The sequence below is a fragment of the Sebastes fasciatus genome, chromosome 15 (genome assembly GCF_043250625.1).
Source record: "Sebastes fasciatus isolate fSebFas1 chromosome 15, fSebFas1.pri, whole genome shotgun sequence".
Lineage (NCBI taxonomy): Eukaryota > Metazoa > Chordata > Actinopteri > Perciformes > Sebastidae > Sebastes > Sebastes fasciatus.
Window position 1 is genome coordinate 28,624,126 of NC_133809.1, and position 18,112 is coordinate 28,642,237.

General features: G+C 40.0%; 2 protein-coding genes across 2 annotated transcripts in view; both read right to left on the reverse strand.

The window, feature by feature from the left end:
* Positions 1-18,112, reverse strand: part of LOC141752035 (dual adapter for phosphotyrosine and 3-phosphotyrosine and 3-phosphoinositide-like) — a 188,980-nt gene that overhangs the window by 110,049 nt on the left and 60,819 nt on the right. The window lies entirely within an intron of this gene.
* dapp1 (dual adaptor of phosphotyrosine and 3-phosphoinositides) lies at positions 562-17,877 on the reverse strand. Its single transcript, XM_074609779.1, has 10 exons — positions 17,722-17,877; positions 11,496-11,618; positions 10,034-10,167; positions 9,292-9,422; positions 8,040-8,087; positions 7,809-7,871; positions 7,534-7,619; positions 4,063-4,150; positions 1,199-1,398; positions 562-1,166 (listed from the first exon to the last, which is right to left on the reverse strand). Exons 1-9 carry the CDS (start codon positions 17,766-17,768, stop codon positions 1,375-1,377), a joined length of 744 nt encoding a protein of 247 aa, XP_074465880.1. The 5' UTR covers positions 17,769-17,877; the 3' UTR covers positions 562-1,166; positions 1,199-1,374.

Genomic DNA, 18,112 nt, shown 5'->3' on the forward strand with positions numbered 1-18,112 from the left:
CCTTTAAATAGGCAGACTGACTGATTAAAAGTTTGAAGATACCTGTGATGCTATTTACAGGACACACCTTAGTTTAACATGTCCCTATGGTCACATTATTTTACATCTTTTCTAGGGGTACCATCATTTTTGTCCAGGCCAGTTTCATTAGTTTGTTTTTTAAAATGATTCTGTTGAACCACAATTCAAAAACAATGTCTGATTTTCATTAGTTCATTTTCAGTAAATTTTTATTTATTATTACTTTTGTCAGTTTCAAGTTATTTCAGTGACCATTGTGGGATTTTCTCTCTTTAACGGAAGGGTACCAACAATTTTGCCTACGTGTGTATGAATAATTGTGGATGTTCCACTAACCAACTGTCCCTGCTCAGCCTGCTGTATAGTGTAACATTTGTCCATACTACACAATACTGAATAAATAATCCGAACAGGTAGAAGAAGTAAGAGGAGCACAGGCTGCCTTTCTTACTCTCTTGGTCCTTGTGTTACAATTCACCCAATTTCGATATAATTATGAGGATGAATGTATTTTTTACAAATAAAACACAAAGCCACAAATCTTTGATCAATGTGATCATAACTGGATTTTTAACAGTATTAACTTTGTCTGTAGGCTGCAGCACAACAAAGTAGGAAATAACAACAATAACCAACTTTACAAATATTGGTCATTTGTAAATACCAATAAATTATTAAGTGAAATAAACTGCTTTTTTTGTTTTTTTAAATGTATTTATTTCAATGATAGTTATACTATGTATTAAAAATAAAATCATCCTTCATTAACCCTTGAGATAAATTCATTATTTCCGTGGACTTAAAATCATTGTTTTATTTGACGGCCTTGCTGCCCTGGAACACCAAAGCCTGATGCCCCTAAAATGATGACATTCCAGGCGTGGTTGTGTGTGTGCGTGTGTGTGTGTGTGTGTGTGTATTGAAGCCTGATAGATCTTAAGCAAAGATCTAGGCAGCTCAGGAAACCTGACTGGGTTGTCTTATTTTACAGTTTGTGGGTTGGTAGGCACTTCAGTACACAAGCAGAGTTTTTCATCATATGTCCCCTTTAAGTAGGTGTTAAAGCAAAACATACTCGGAACAAACATCCTCTGGGCAAGAAAAGCAGCAAAGATAGACTGCAGGACACATGAGAACTAAAGCATCTTTGGACTATCATAAAGCAAAGTGGAGTCACATCCAAGTAATTAGCCTCCAGTCAGTACACTAAGGGACATGTGTCCTAGTGTTATTCACGCTCCAGTCTACTCTTCAGTTTTCAATGGTGCTGTTCTTCATTGTTCATCCAGCTGATGTGACGTCTTCTATGAACTTGGGGCTTCTTTCCATCTCCGGAGTCTCCACTGACAGCAGTCATCGACCTTTGCTTATCTGTGACTGGAAACAAAGAGAGTGTCACTGCTGGCTGCAAAAACACAAGATGTTTCACTCAGTGAAATCAACTCATCCTTTAAATACTGCAAGTCTGTTAGTTCTAACTCACACGGGCTCCGCCCTCCACTGGACTCTATGGGTAATACTCTCCTCCAATCACATGCACGCTTCGCCCACTGAGATTTGTATAAATGTAGCCGCCCAATCGGGACTTGCCTACCAAATATGTGCGTAACCGCAGTTACAGTCATCACAGCGCCATCCAGCGCTGCCTGGCACTGATGTTCAGCATTCTCCAGACTCCCTGGCCTCCCGGTCGCTTCTAAAGATTCAACGCCAGCATATATGGGATCATTTTCAATGTTGCGAAGTGAGACTCCGCTGTGATGACAGTGTCTGAGTTCGACGCTGCGGAGATCCCTGCTCCAGCTTCCGACGCTGCGGAGATCCCTGCTCCAGCTTCCGACCTTGCCTCCAGTCATTCCTGTCGAGACGCATCTGCTGATGAAGACGATGATGTTTCCTCGATGTCTGGTGGTTCCACGGTCCGCAGAAGCCAGCATCGACTTTGATTTGTTTGGACTTCCCGCTGGTGATGGCCGCTGTGGCGGGACGTGTTGGGCTACGGCTCCCACCTAAACCTGTGAGCCGTCTTCACCACGGTTTCATATACAGCCCAGCTCGTCCAGCTCAGGCGGCCTTCGTCTCGCCTTCACTTCCAGATATCTGGCCAGATATGTGTCGAGGCATCCTGGAATCCATTGAAGACAAGAGCCCCGGTAGCATGTATAGTATACTTTCTCAGGGTGCAGGACCGCACGGAGGCATCTGCAGCAGCTAATAATTCAGGTGTGTCGGGCGTTCCACTGGCATCTCCCCAGCCTGACGCCCCCACTGTGCTGCCTCAGAGTGACATCTTGGACCAGAGCATCGGCCAAATGAACAACTTGATTCAGGGCGTTGCCAGCAGCGGGGCGTGTGATGTCGCTAGCCACAGTCGGGGCCCGTCATGTGTTGCTGGGACTCACGGCTCAGGGCCGCGAAGAGCTGCCTTATATTACTGTGGTAATGCACACATTCAGTAGGCATGTCTTGCGTTTATGCAAATACCAGTGGGCGAAAGCGTGCGTTTGATTGGAGGAGAGTGTTACCCATAGAGTCCAGTTAGAGGCTGCGCTTATAGAACTAGGATTACAATATCATAACCTTCGGTAGCTGCTGCAACCTTCAGAAGAGTGAGTTCAAGTCGTCTTCTTCCACGACTTTCCCTAAACCCACCAACATTATTAGTTTATTAATATAATTCCCAGCATGCATTTTTGGGGTAAACTCTTCAGAAACCCTTCTCCTTCTTCTTCTTCTTCTTCTACGTTATGGATGTTACAGAATGTGCTAGTATTGAATGGAAGTAAAGCAATTTATGCTTCAGTGTCTTTCACTCATATTTAGTTGCAGGCTGCACTGAGCTGATCACTTATGAAATGTGTTGAATCATTGATCAGACGATCACAGTATTTACATTTATTTGCAAAACAATTATCAACACCAACAAATGCAATAAATAGTCTATCAAACCAAACTGCAGCAGTGAGTCTTGCCAAACACGACTACACGGCAGCAGGAATTGTATCCAGAGGCTAATGATTACTGTGTGCTCTATCTGACGCTTGTCCACACTGAGAACGTGAGGAGTGCGTGGCGTGGCGGCTGCGTGATTCACGTGTCGGATGTTCACACCAGCTGCGTTTCTGCTGCTGCTGCCAGCCCTTTCTTTCTACATAGAGTTTGCCTTTCATAATGGCCATTTTATTTCATTATAAAGGTCATTTATATCTATTTTAGACAGAGAAAGGTTAAGAAACGTGTGGTAACCAGCCAGGCAAATGGGTCAGTAAGCAACTGAAAACCTATCAGTCAGTCAATTTATGAACAAACTATATAATAAATAATTCAACAGAAGTTTAGTTCAAATGTAACTCTCAAAAATGGAAGGCAACAGGATTTTACAGTGTACAAGCAGGTAAAAGTCAAACAGATTCAACTCATATTTAACCAGCAGGGGATCAGCGGTTGAAGAAACATGGTGTTTTTCAGAATTAAGGAAGTGGGTTAATATGACACAAGCTTTATGACGTATTGCTCACTTTCTGTCTGTTTGTACTGCTCAAAGCAAAAATCCTTCCTCAGGCACAGACACAGATTCATTGCACTGCAGGAGTTACTGTGTCATGACGTGTTGTAATTATCAACTTTCCCTTAAAGCTGAAGTAGGTGAGACTGGAGCAAATATGATTAAAACAAGTTATTTTTATAAAACGGTCGCTATATCATGACAGTAGTATGTGAAACAGGTAACCTGAAAAAAATCATGTGCCAATGATGCCAAAAATATACTGCCTACGGCCACTTTAATCTACCTTGTCTTCTTCTACTGAATCTCAACTGGTGATTTCCTTTGTTTCCCAGAATGCTTTTCAACAATCCCCCATGGAAGTCAGGACTATACGTCCAGAGATTCGCAGCACATTATCAATAGTTCTTTAAGAGTTGTTTTTTTTAGCTCCTTTGCTACAGAGTAAAGAGCGGAGGCACTGTGACTTACTGGTAAAATAATTTATCTCACTTCCTGCCAGCACTGTGTAAAACATGCAGTCTGAACAAACTCACCAGTTTCCACCTCAGGATCTTGATCCACTCATCAGCCTCCACTCCCGCCTTTGCACAAAGATAAAATGTCCTCTCAGGAAACACCAGGCTGTGGACACAAAGCGATAGGGAGAGCAATGTTGTGCATTAAAAAGCAGTCAGGACACATGGTTTCATCTCTTGTTTAAGAGTGTCCTTCTTTAAGTTTGTCAAGAAACCTTGCCAGAGTTTGGTTTCATAGTTAGGGTGTGGTTTATTGTCTTACAACAATAGTTAATCCATGTGCACACTGAAAAACAGGTTTTGCATTAAGCATTCCTCCTGTTCATCCTGGCCATTAAGTAATTGTGTTCAAATGAGCTGCTGTACTCTGATTAAAAAACAACTCTCAGTCTCTTTCTCCCTGTAGTAAGTTTCAAATCACAAAAAACTTCTTTCCATAAAACATCTTGGCAATGATTTAGAAATGACTGTGGACTGTGACATAAACAGTTATCACCCACCTATACATCAATGTCTGTCCAAATTAGCATATGAATTCTTATTCTTCTTAGTTATGGCAAAAAAACATGATTTGTCAGGTCACAGTGACCTTTGACCACCAAAACCTAATCAGTTCATCCTGGACGTTCCCTCCAGGCGTTCCTGAGATATCGCATTCACGAGAATGGGACGGACAGACCCGGAAACGTAATGCCTCCGGCCGCGGCTGTTGCCGGCAAATCTGAGCCATACAGTCTGGGTTCTAGCATAACATAATCAGAACTATTCACTTTGCTGCTGCAGTTAAAATGAACAGAGCTGATACTACACAACACCTGTTTACTTACACACTTCCTGTTTGGATTAATATCTACTGTAAATGTGCAGCATTGGATATCGTGTAAAGGGTAAAGTGGTTGTATCCTCTAAAGCCGCCGCTGCCTTTCAGGTCATGGGCACTTCTCCTTCCCCCCCCCCGTTTCCTTCTGTTCACACTTCCCTTTTTTCAAATGACACAAATGTCCCATTATGCTGCCATGAGGAAGTACAACTCACCGTGCTGTGACTCATCTGGCACAGATTCTGTTTGCTTTTTCTTCGTATCGTTGGTGTCATCTGCACATATTTTTCTTTTGGTATCCATGCCCATCTTGCATATTTATACCTCTTTATTTTATCATATATTTGTGTGGTTGTTCATATTCAGTTATATAATTCTTTATTTCTGAAGAGGGTTCCAGCTAACAATTATTTTCTTTATCCATTAGTCTGTTGATTATTTTAAGGATTATTTGGTCTTTAAAATGTCAGATAATAAAAAAAACAACATCACAAGTTCCTAAAGCCCAGACTGACTTATTCAGATCTAAGTGCAGAATAATAAAGAATAAAATCTATTTGATCAAAGAAGACTTAAGAAGCAGCAAATATTAGCATTTGAAAAGCTGGAAGTGACTTAAAGGATGAATTAATTATTCGAATTGTTGCAAATGAGCGTTATTATGGATACACCCCCTTATTTGTGTTCTAAAAATCCTCCAAATTTGCTCTCAACATATTTATGATGTAAAACAACATAATGGGTTTAGCATGGGATTTCAGTCTTGACCATGGAATCTATATACATGGCAAACAAATCTCAACTCGAGGCCCACTTGCTAGCAGTTTCATAGCTTCTTAACGCAGCTCACAGTCTTCATCAGCAAATCCATTCTACATTCTACTACTGACTCAGCACCAATGGCTGAATAAAGACCATGAGCTGTAACTGAAAGCAGAAAAAGCTCGTAAGTAGACCTTGAATTGAGATTCTTTTGTCACACCAACTTTTAGTGTTTATTGGGAATGAAGGTCCAAGACTCACAGCACAAAGTGGCCACAGTATATTTGTAGAGTCTGACAGAGCTGTTGATCAGTACTTTTAATAGTTAAATTGCTACAATTGAACTATTACATTATTAAACTATTAATGGCGTCCTCATTAAAGGGAGGACACTATTGTCACATTTGTTCAAGACATCTTTTTTGGACCCCACCCATCACTCCAGTCAGGTCTATGAGCAAGCAGGCAGTGTCCTTATTGTTGCAGCTGTAAAGGTCTGCGGCAAGGTTGGATTACCTCGGTGGTTAAAGCTGGCAACTTCCCCCAAAAGCCAGGTTCACTGAGTGTGAGTTGGTTGTTGTTGCAAAGTTGTTTGGGTATTTCCATCACTAAAATACACATCAGACTGGCTCCTGGATTATTACATAATCTTGTGGCGATGCATAGAGGAGCCCTGTGTCAAAATCTAGTTAGCACCTTCATTATTTTAGTTAAAGCTGAAGTAGGGGATATTGGAGCAAATATGATTAAAAAAAAGTTATTTTTATAAACAGTCGATATATCCTGACAGTAGTACATGAAACAGGTAACCTGAAAAAAATCATGTTCCTCTGTGTCCTCCGGTTCTCCTAACGACATCTGCAAGATTTCACAGACCGGAGGAAAGCAAGCAGTTAGAGCTGATCTGAGGTCTGCTGTCCATAAGAGCCGGCTGTCAATCACTCGCGAACTCCGAACAAACGGTCAAACTAGGCAGCGCTGATCAAATATGAATCAATATTCTGTTACGTTAATGCCTATTTCTCTCCTAACATGTTTTCAGAATCATCTTGTAGTGTACTGTTTAGCTGTAAAATAAGAAAGTTTGTGACGCCGCCACCATTGTGGAATCTGGTGAAGGGATGCCGAGTTCCGGTCACATGACAGGAGCACAGCCAATCGGAATGTTCTCTCAAAGAAATGACCTGTAATTGGTCGAAGTCTCCCGTCACAGGCTAGATTTTCTAAAGCCTGAAAACAGAGCCATGAGGAGGTGCAGAAATCTAGTTTTCTCTCAGAACACTTGAATTACAATATGTTGAAAGGTTATTGTGGAATCTTTTCGCAATGATGCCAAAAATATACTTCCTACTGCCACTTTAATAGTGTGTTCACATGGTGCTCCTTTCTAAATGCCAGGTTAATCTGGCCATGCCTGCTGGCAGTGTATTCATAACAAAATCAAAATTCTTGTGTTTTGACAGGCAAAACGTCAGGTTCATGACTTAAAAAGGTGTACAAACTCAGGCTGGCCGGTGAGCCAAACATTCAGAATTCTGAAGACGTCCCACTGGAAGCTAATAAATGGTGTGTCAATGCTTACAAGCTAGCCAGTAAGTTACTTGTTAGCAAACATTCCAAGTTTAGTTTTTTGTTCTTGACGCATACTAAAGACTAAATGTTAGTCTCTCGTGGGCCCCAGTGCAATACTGAATCACTAAAGAATGGGCTACAATATGAACATCCATCAGAACTGCCCTTTAAATGCACACTTTTCTTTTATTCTAATTGATCAGATACCATAGTGTGTGGGCCTAAGCCTCTACAACAGCCCCACAGAAAACAACTAAACATGACTTCATGCTAAAGGAGTATGGCTCCTATTAAAGGATGAAACAGACACATCTGTCTGATGGTGCATCACTTACCAGAAACAGTTTACTCTGTCCTGAGAGTAGTCAAACTGGACTGCGGAGCAGGCTCTCAGATCCAGGGTTCGAATGGGCCGCTCACACTGCAACAGAGACGCTCTACAGCTTACATGTACCCACCACAAGCCCCCACTTGTTTGTCTGGTGTGACTAGAAGCAGCTTCAACTTAATGCAATTGCTACAGCCACATATTGTAATCCAACATCCAAACGTGAAGTTGTGAAATAGCACATTTAGCACAGCAATGTCTCGAAGCTGAAGAGAGACTCACCGCTTTGTCTTTGAAGTATTTGAGATCATATCTGTTGAGTGTGAACCACCTCTGTTTCCAGTTCTGCAAAAAGGTTTAAAAATGGATGTATTTTAAGCATCACTGCAGTCAGTGGCCTGTGTTCAGACACCGAAAGAGTCCTGCTCCACTACATTACATTTTCAACTACGGATTTCCTGATAAAAGCTGACATGGTGAGGTGTAACTCCCCGACGGTTCCACTGCTCTTACCTTCACAATTGCTCCTTGTTTCACCAGATAGCCTTCCTTTGTGCCCAGCTGTAAAGACATGCTATGTGTTAGTAGGAACATGATTCTACTGTTAGTGTAGTATTGACTTTCAAGGATAATTCTGGTTTGCTGTAACTTGGATCTGGGCCAAAATCAGCTTAACTCAATTTACAAGCTCTTTTTGGAGCTTTCAACCACATCTCACAGTTCTTCATCAGTGAACGAAGTTGATGGCTCATTTGTCACGGGATTGGTTCAGTCAGTTCAGTTCAGTCAACACAAGTATAGAACTCCCATCACTAGATAACAGGTGGTTGGAGATGGTAACCTCTGTCTCTGTTCAAAGATGGCCTCTGGTGTCAGATGTGAATGTCCTCCTTCATCTTTCTCTGGCTATCCACTGACTTCCAGTGAGTGGTTCTGGTCTGGTGCTCAATCACTCTCTGGTCCAGGGTACTTGTTGCTTCACAGTACTATTCCCCACGGCTGTCACATGTGATGTCAGGATGAAGCCATACACCACTCCAATTGGGGTGGGGGGTCTTGTGTTTAGGTTGTACCAGCAGAGACCTCAAGGAGTTGAGTAGTTTGTGGTAAGTGCTGACTCTTTGTGACTTAGATGTTCTGACAGCCATTCCCACTGGAATGCTTCTGAGTTACTGTGAAGACGGTCACACATAAGCGAAATTCGCCTCTGGTTCATTTCCATTTAATGCTCCTGTCAGCCTTCACATGAACACAACTCGTGTAGTACGATGAGTTCAAAACTTAGGTTATGTGGTGACAACTGAGCCAACAACTCCATTTCGTTGGTGAAGACTGAGATGTGGTTGAATGCTCAGCTCCAGCTTGGAGTGCCCCAATAGCCAAACGGTTAAATGGCCTAACGAAGACCTACTGTGGTCAAAACATGTGGGCTTTTTTAATGATTTAGCCACTACAATAGAGGCTTTGTAATATATTTCATTCCTCGTTGCCACTTGTTTTAGTATTTTGAGTGTAACTCTGTCCATTGTAAGCTATGATTGGACAATATCTGAGTAGAATGTTTTCAGAACAGTTGATAATGGCCAAAACTATAAATATAATATCCACGTTGTAATAATCCAGAAATTATCTTTCAAGGCTGACTTGAAGAAAGGTGACTTTGACCCCTCCTGTACGTTACTTTGGTCACATCACATCATAGAGGTATTGCGATGTACTTTGATATCAGCTGCTCATTGGTGTGAGTGTGCAGTAGGTGTCATACCGATGGGGCTTTGGGCACCAGATCATTTTCCGTGCGGCCTGTCTGTATGGCTGTGTGAACTCGTACAGACTCGTAGATGGATGGCTCCTCCACACGCCACGGATACGGACACTTCAGCACGATGAGGGTTCCTGGTTCAGAGGCAGAGGCAGAGGGGGGGTTACAGGCCTGACTACCTCACACATTAAAACACAGAAGAAGAAATACAACATCCATCAACACAACGGACATGTGTGGGGATTTTATAACAATGTGTGTTGCAATGTTTCATGTGTCGTGTGCACCATGCAACACTGGAAAATCAACAGCTTCCAAATGATGTAGTGGGTTTTAAGCAATCCTCTAATACCTATTACACAAACTATTACATAGACATAAAATATCTATTTTCTATTTGAAAGTGCATGTGATTGAATGACAATATCCACCCATAGAGTCCAGTAGAGTGCTCCACCTGTGCTTATAGAACTAAGGTTACAATATTGTAACCTTCGATTTGGACCTGAGTTCACCAGTAACTCGACTAAATACCCATATACATTGGTTTTCAGCTGAAAAAAGTGGTTTGGGGATAACCTTTAACCAAATGATCACAATCCAGTTGACACACAGGCCCCCAGGGGAGTCTCTCTCATCTCTCACGCTATGGTTGAATCAGAACAATAGCTTACAGAGCAATGTGTTGGTTGAGCTGGTAACATGCAGTAAGCTTGTTAGTTAGAAGATCTGAAGTTCTGCATACCTGTGTCACTGCCCAGGAGAGGCTGGTTAGCGAAGTGATTGACAAAGTCATGAAGGGTTGCAAACTCATTAAACCCAAACACATAGCCGTTGTCTTTGCGTGTCACGTGAAAATGCTTGACAGAATCCTTTGCCCTATGTGTCAAATTACAAACAAACAACATTTAATGTTGCATTTTCAAAGTTATTAACATGCAAAAATACAGCAATCTCAGTATTATATAAGTTCGTTAGATAGTTTACCGTCTTGGTAATGGCTGAGGCTTGTGACATGCTTGCTTTTAACAGCACATATAGGCTAAATGTAGCCAAACAGCCCTGTCTCCTCAAAATTACGTTCCCATACAACGAAACTCTTTCGAGGAAAACATATTTTCTCGTTGTTTACGTTTGTTATTGACGTATCACAAATACATGTGTAATGATAGTAGATAGATAGATGTTTGTTTTTTTGTTTTATTTCAGTTTACAACATTAACCACATGTCTAAAACTGTTTGAAACTGTTTGAAACTGCAGCCGTAATCCAGGAGAAAATATGTTTCCCTTGAAACGTAATTGAGAATGCAGTTTAGTTGTATGGGAACGTAATTTTGTAGGAGTTGGCATGTGTTGTAAAGTGCTTTGAGTGGTCGGTAGACTAGATAAGGGCTATACTGTATATAAATGCAGCCCATTCATTATAGCCAGCCCTAGATTAAGGTAATTCACTTGAGCATCTGTTTAAAGTAGGTTCCACACTGTGTTCTAACACCAGTAGGGGTGTAACGATACGTTTTTACAACGATACGATACGATTTACATGGTTCCGATCGATTCAAGGACGATATTTGGCTCATTTGGAGCGATGCGTTACGATACGATACGATTCAATGATTTGAAATCGATACAGTAACTTTTTTGCAAAAAATGCAATCAGTGTGACTGTGAAATAAATAGCTGGATACTGGACAGAGCAGGTCACGATTCCTTAAAGTTTTTCTTGTAAGGGAATCAGGGATAAATGAATTATGGATATAAACAAGTAAACAACGATTAATGACAAATACATACACCTTTAATTAGAAAATAATATAAAGTGAAACTGCAGGACCTGCTGCTTCAGTTCTCAAGATACAAGGCAGTGTAATATTTAACAATAAATAAATAAACCAACTTCTATTCAAGTTAAATGAACAGTGGTTTAACCTGCTGCTTCTGTCCTCATTTTCAATATTAACAGTAGAGCAATAATAAAGTGATCAACAGCTGATAGTGACCAAACTGCTTGGGAATCATTCCTCTACAAATGCTGTTTAAATAATCCGCCTATAGTAATCCAGTAGTCCACCTGCAGTGTTCATTTGGGGTCTTTTCATACATGAAAACATACGGGATCTACCGCGTCATCACTTAGCAATCAAACGGACCAAAACCATGGTGTATACTTCTTTCATTTGGAATGATGGTGTTAAGCAGACTGACCTGACAGACAGGGCAAAGCAGCCTGGTCCCTCATTACTGTTTCTCAGGAGATAACTTCCATCAGTCCCATTAGACAAGAGAAGGGCCTCTGCAGCATGGCGGGACAGGTCATAGTGGTACCACCTTCAACAAATGAAACAAGAAATAACCTGTAACTCAATATTGTGGTGAACTGAGAGGCAATTTTGATCTAGACCTTCTATCTACAGAGCCATATTCTTAAAGGAAAACATGATGCAGTTACACCAGCATGATTCGACAGTTTGGAACCCACACGGTGTGTCTGAAAAGGCCCAGTCATGTGGTTCCTCTGGGCTTTCTCTCCCTATTCTTCATTTTCTGAGAGATCTAGGGTGCTCCAAAGCTTTCACTGCTCTGTGTGGAATCCACACTGGTCCACACCAATCACTTGAACACTGAGATGAGAAACAGGAACTAACACATTCACTTGCAATAGGGTGAGCTGCAAGCATTCATGTCCTGAACTGAACTGAACTGAACTGAACTGAACTGAACTGAACTGAACTGAACATAACATCATAAACTGAACTGTTTATCAACGTTTAAAACTCTAATGGAAAGTGGTCTTTTCAAAAGTTGTCTTTGACTTTTTTTTACACAGCCTTAAAAAGCAGCACCAACTTGACAGTTTCACATGTGAGGGAAGGGGTAAAAAGTCAACAGTAGATGCAACATATAAGTGTTGTACATCAACTGAAAACTGGGAACCTGAAGATTAATTTGAGATTGTATGTCAAGTACGAAATAGAGATTAATTAAAAAATGTATTAAAATACATTGTGAAAGTGTATAAGGGCTTAGAACATTATGATAGAAGTATATGATGGCCATTCCCATGCTCTATTATGTCTCATAAATTGTTGCAGCAATTTTGGGGTTGATACCATTTGTTGCACAGATTTGGTGCTGAATTTAACCATTTTTTACCACTCGAGAATTGATAAGACAAATTATAAAATACCACATTAAGACACCAAGACCTTGAGGAACACCATAGAAAAAAAGCCATGCTGTAATTTGGCATCAAAAACTTTTGACATTTGGAGATTTCTGGTTTTGTATTTCTCGGTGATTGCCAGCACTTGTGTTGTGTAAAATGCTCAGAAACCCCCTTATTGTCAATCTAGCTAGAAAAGCCATCCATCCTCTGAATGCTCTAGGTCTCTAGTCTGATCCATCCATCCTCTGAATGCTCTAGGTCTCTAGTTTGATCCATCCATCCTCTGAATGCTCTAGGTCTCTAGTTTGATCCATCCATCCTCTGAATGCTCTAGGTCTCTAGTTTGTGGCTGTAAAGTTTCATGAGGCTGTGATTGTCCTAGAGGTCACCACAGGTCATTTTATACAGTGAGGTCAAGTTTTAAAAAAATGGTCTCACTACAATGAAATGGCTACTATGGGGACTAACATCATCACACATGAATACAGTTGGGCTCATTGGATCGACAAGAGTCTCAGCTTTACAGTGATACCCAATTTATTTACTTTAGGGACGCCAGTATGCTGAAATATTCAAATACACCATTTTAGTATAAGCAAAAATAACACATTTGTACTGTATGCAAAAAACAGCATGTGATTATCATAAAGTGGGCATGTATGTGAAAGGGGAGACTCGTGGGTACCCATAGAACCCATTTTCATCCACTTATCTTGAAGTCAGAGGTCAAAGGACCCCTTTGAAAATTGCCTTGCCAGCTGTTACTCTCCAAAATTTAGCTCAACTTTGTAGCGTTATTTAGCATTCTTCCTGATCAGCTAACATGTCATGGTTGGTACCAATGGATTCCTTAGGTTTAGGAAAGGTTTGTAGTATCATATGATATCAGTATATTTACTCTAGTTCAGAAACTGAGCCCGCTACAACCTCTGGAAGACAGAATAGCGTCCGTCGGAGTGTTAAGGGGTTAAGAAGTGATGAGTAGTTACAGACTTGCATTACATTAGCTCACAAACAGGGTCTGAAATTAACACCCGCCACCTGCCATATGCGGGTAAATTGTTGGCAGTAGCGGGTAAAATGGGCAGGCCATCTGCACTTTGGCAGGCAGGGAAAACGCTAGAGATGGGTATAGAGAACCAGTTCCCGTTAAGAACGGGTTTTACTTGTCCAATTCCTTGGCATCTCATGCTTCTGTGACAATCGATTCCTCTGTATTGATGCTTTCCCACAGTTACGCAATGACGCATACGCACGCTGTATCATGTTTTCATTCATGTTTGTTTTGGACCGGAGCCATGGCAGAGAGAAAAAAAAGCACTCAACAGCATGACCTTATAAACCTGAGGGGACGCACCCTGTTTTTTTTTTCCTGATAAAGTGACACTGTGAACAACAAATCAGTGTTGAAATCAACGGGAGGAAAGTTAGTAATGTTAGCTGTTAGCAGCCGGTTGGCAGCACAGTCCTGCTTGGATAAATAACGGAGCTACTAGCGTTACCGGAGGTGCCATTGAGTTACAATTATGAGGCGTTCAAACGCTGCTCAGGAAAAATGACTATTGGACGAAGGTAAATTACAACTTTATCATGATGTGTTCAAATGTAATCTTGTAAAATTAAGTTGTTGGCAAGTAAATCCAATTGTTTGAAGGAGATGTTTTCACAGCAATATCAAATAGATATTAGAGAGAGAATTATGACTTGTTTAACTTCCTAAATCTAGCTCTAAGCAGCTTGCCAAGATTTTTTTAATCAAAGCAAATATTTAAATAATCATAATCATTTGAATTGTTTGGTTTTATGCAAACAACCACTATAGATGACAATAACAAAGTACAGTACAGCACTGTGTACAGTAACCTCCCTGCCCCAGAAGCTACGGTGTAAATCGAACACTGTAATTTACCATGCATATGATGTTTTTTGTGTAAAATATATTGAACATTGAATGACATCAGATCTAAAATGTTATTCTTTCATTTAGCACAGAGATTTCAAAAGTGGCAGATACAATTTCTGAGTGGCAGACAAAAAAAGTACTTGTCTGCCACAGTGGCAGGAAGTGAAGAAAGTTAATTTCAGACCCTGCTCACAAAAGATGATCTTAATCAGTTCCACACAGAAAGGTTGAGAGATTTTAAAGTTAGGGAAAAAAGACCGCTGGTATCAGATTGCTACTCACCCTCAGTCTGAGTATGTGCATAGTCGATATCAGGGTAGGAAATGGTTTGGTGTATTCATATATAGAACACAAAAAATAGGGATGCAACAATTAACATTGCATATAAAATAATCAAAGTGAGGTGCAGTGTAACGAATTATGTTCCAGTGTTGCATGTGTTAGCCTGAATCTGATAAAACTATCCAAATGCATAAAACAAAACAATCAGCATCTCGAGCAATAAAGTTCATTCTTGACAAAATAATCTTAACACAAGGTCCACTTACTATTTATTACGTCACAGTCTTCATCAGCGGAATTTACTTTTCCACTGATGAAGACCATGAGATGAGGTTGAAAGCTCTGGAAAAAAGCTTTTAAATTACAGTTTGCTCAGATATATGAATTTGGACAAAAGAATTATTTTAAACAGGATATCATCATACTACAATGCCTCTTTATTATAATAATAATTAATTAATTAATAAGCTATAATACTGCAGCCCTAGCAGGAACTTGACTTTCAAGAGGGGAAATGGGGATGATTTTTGCAGTTAAACAAGCCTCAGACTGTAAGACAGATGCAAAGGAAACCAGTAAAGGGATGTGAAAGTTCATCATTTGCATTAAAAGTAGCTGAGAGTGTATAAAAAAAAAGCATCTTGGGGAGTCTGTAAACACAGCATAGAAGATTATGGACAGCAGATTGATTGTGTGGATGCTCTGTGTGTTCACGTATGAACACGTGTGAACTTATTCATGCTTTACATGCACCCAGCAAAATACTTTTTAGATCTAATTTAAGCTCTAAGTATCATCTTTCAGCACTTCCAAATCAAATCAATATAACTACCATGCCTTTAACCTTTGACAGCTTAGTGTTCAGTGTTACAGAGGTGTTGTAGCAACTCATAACGTAATAAGTAAGGGATAATGTACTTTGAGTACATTGTTCATTATTGTGAAAGAATCCCCGACAGGGCGATGCTGCACCCCGACGCGGAGCAAAGGGGTCTCTCATCACCCTGAAGGGGATTCTTTCACAACAATGACCCGCTAGCTGTACATTATCTCGCTTATTACACGGCTACTTACTGAAGAAATCAATCATTTTGACACAAAAACGGTCCGCTAGAGTCCGACATCAGAACTGTGCCCATAGCAACGGTCTGTTATACATAGCAACGGTCTGTTATGCATAGCAACAGTCTGTTATACATAGCAACGGTCTGTAATACAGAAATTAAAGGCCACAGAACACCATGATTGACCAATTAGAATCTCGTATTAACACGACCGTGTAATAATAATATATAACATAGATTGCTATTGCTATTATTATTACACGGCTGTGTTGAATACTCGATTCTGATTGGTCAATCACGGAGTTCTGCGGTCTGTAATTTATGTATAACAGACCTTTGCTATGTATAACAGACCGTTGCTATGGGCGCAGTTCTGATGTCAGACTCTGGCGGACCGTTTTTGTGTCAAAATATTGATTTTTTTTTATTACGAGAAAAAGTAGTAACATTACAAGTCATAACTTTATGAGAAAAAAGAAAATAAGACGCAAAATTACTACTTTTTAATATTATGACTTCATTCTCGTAATATTACGACTTTATTCTGGAAATATCAGATTTTTTTTCCCCCTCAATGTGGCCCTAATACTCCGTCGTACCATAGACCTACAACAATGATAAATAAAAATGAAAATGTAAACAAAAAACAGTTATTTATTTCCACTATTTTTTTTTTTTTTAAATCCACTGGAGAGGGGCTAAAGAGCCACATGTGGCTCCGGAGCCGCAGGTTGCTGACCCCTGAACTAGAGGGTTCCTCTGCTTTAAGAAGACAAGGAGAGTACTCTTTCTTAAAATTATTACATTATGCGCTGAATTTATTCATTATTAAATTTTTTTTGCTTGGTTTATAATGTAAGAATGATCTCATAATGTAATAACTTATTACATCACGCAAACAACTGTTATTATGTTATGTGCTCAAGGTTTTATTACATTATGTGCTGATTATTACATCATGAGCTTTTATTACTTTTAAATCATTACAATTTGCTCAGTTATTACATTATGAGCAGTTATTACATTATGAGTTGCTGCAAATGTTCATTCAGCTATATCTCTATCACTGAGTTGTAGTTAGTGGTGGTGTTATATTGGACTGTCATATACTGAGAGGCGTTTCTAATGTTTTGTCCACCCCCATCTAGGCTACATGCATGAGGGGGCAGAATATTAGGCACATCTCAACACCAATTGAACATTATAAGCTTAATAGAATTCATAGCTGAGCTATTGTTTTGCATATTATTACATTGGATCAGAAAGGTGTTTCTCACTGAGTGTTCATAACATCCTATTTCCCGGTATCTTTCAATTCAATTCAATTCAATTCAATTTGCTTTATTGGCATGACTGTCAGGTGAACAATATTGCCAAAGCGTCAATTCAATAATAAATACAAATAAAAAAACAACAAAATAAAAACAAAAACATATATATACATAAAATATATACAATTCATTAAGCAAATTACAATATATAGATATTTAAAAAGAAAATGCATGTAAATGGAAGAAAACAATAAAGAAGTAATTAATGTTTGTTGTGTCAATAAAACGAACAAACAAATAAAAAAACAATAAATAACAATATATTGCAATATCAAAGGATAAATGTAAAAAAAAAAGTATTTTCTCAATTAAATTAAATGTATGAAGTCCATAGACACTGCAAACAGTGAAACTATTTTACTCCTCAGTAGTCTCTATGTAACCTAATATGCTTTCTATTCAGCTAAGTAGTTCCTTGGAAACAATTGAGAAGTGGTAGTAAGGATTGATGGTGCTGTAACACCAGGGAACTCATGCCGAGTTCACCAAGACAGTCTACTGTTTTGTGAAGATATTTTCTAAAAAGTGTATTATGCTTGTAAAAAGGTAAGAATACTTTTAATTGCATGATTTTGATACGGAGTCTGGTCCAGTGTGTCAATAGGGGCTTGTTTATTTCCAGATAGGGAAAACAGAAGAAAAGCTTACATGACAGTAACGTGACTACAGTCCCAGACGGTCTTACCCCAAAGTCTCCAGCTCGTCCGTGGACACATCACTGTAGAAACTCATGTCAGGGTCTCAGGATTCAGTCAAAGCCTCAACAGTGTGTCGGTCATCTGAGAGAGAAGCAGCGAGTCACACAGAGAAGTGAGAGCTGTCACACACAGAGTCAGACACGCCCCTAACGCTGGCGTCACTCTTGACTGGCAGTGGGGAAAAAGTCTCGCGAGATAGTTTAGGTTAGGCATGGCTAGGTCGTCGGGCAGCAAGTCTCGCGATAGTTTCTGCAAGTTTTGCCGATCTCAGATCAGATTTCACAATTTGCGGGCTCCCTTCTAGACACGACCCTCTTCAGCTTGACCGCAGTTATTAAGATCAGATCAGATCAGGTATTCCTTTATTAGTCCCGCAGT

Bases quoted from the DNA above. Each gene is read 5' to 3' on its own strand.
- dapp1 (XM_074609779.1), bottom strand. From the start codon at position 17,768: ATGAGTTTCTACAGTGATGTGTCCACGGACGAGCTGGAGACTTTGGG. The intron at 4,151-7,533 runs GTAAGTGATGCA...TTGTGTCCACAG, and splicing joins GACAGAGTAAACTGTTTCTG to CCTGGTGTTTCCTGAGAGGA. The intron at 1,399-4,062 runs GTGAGTTTGTTC...CTTTGTTTCCAG, and splicing joins AGATCCTGAGGTGGAAACTG to TCACAGATAAGCAAAGGTCG.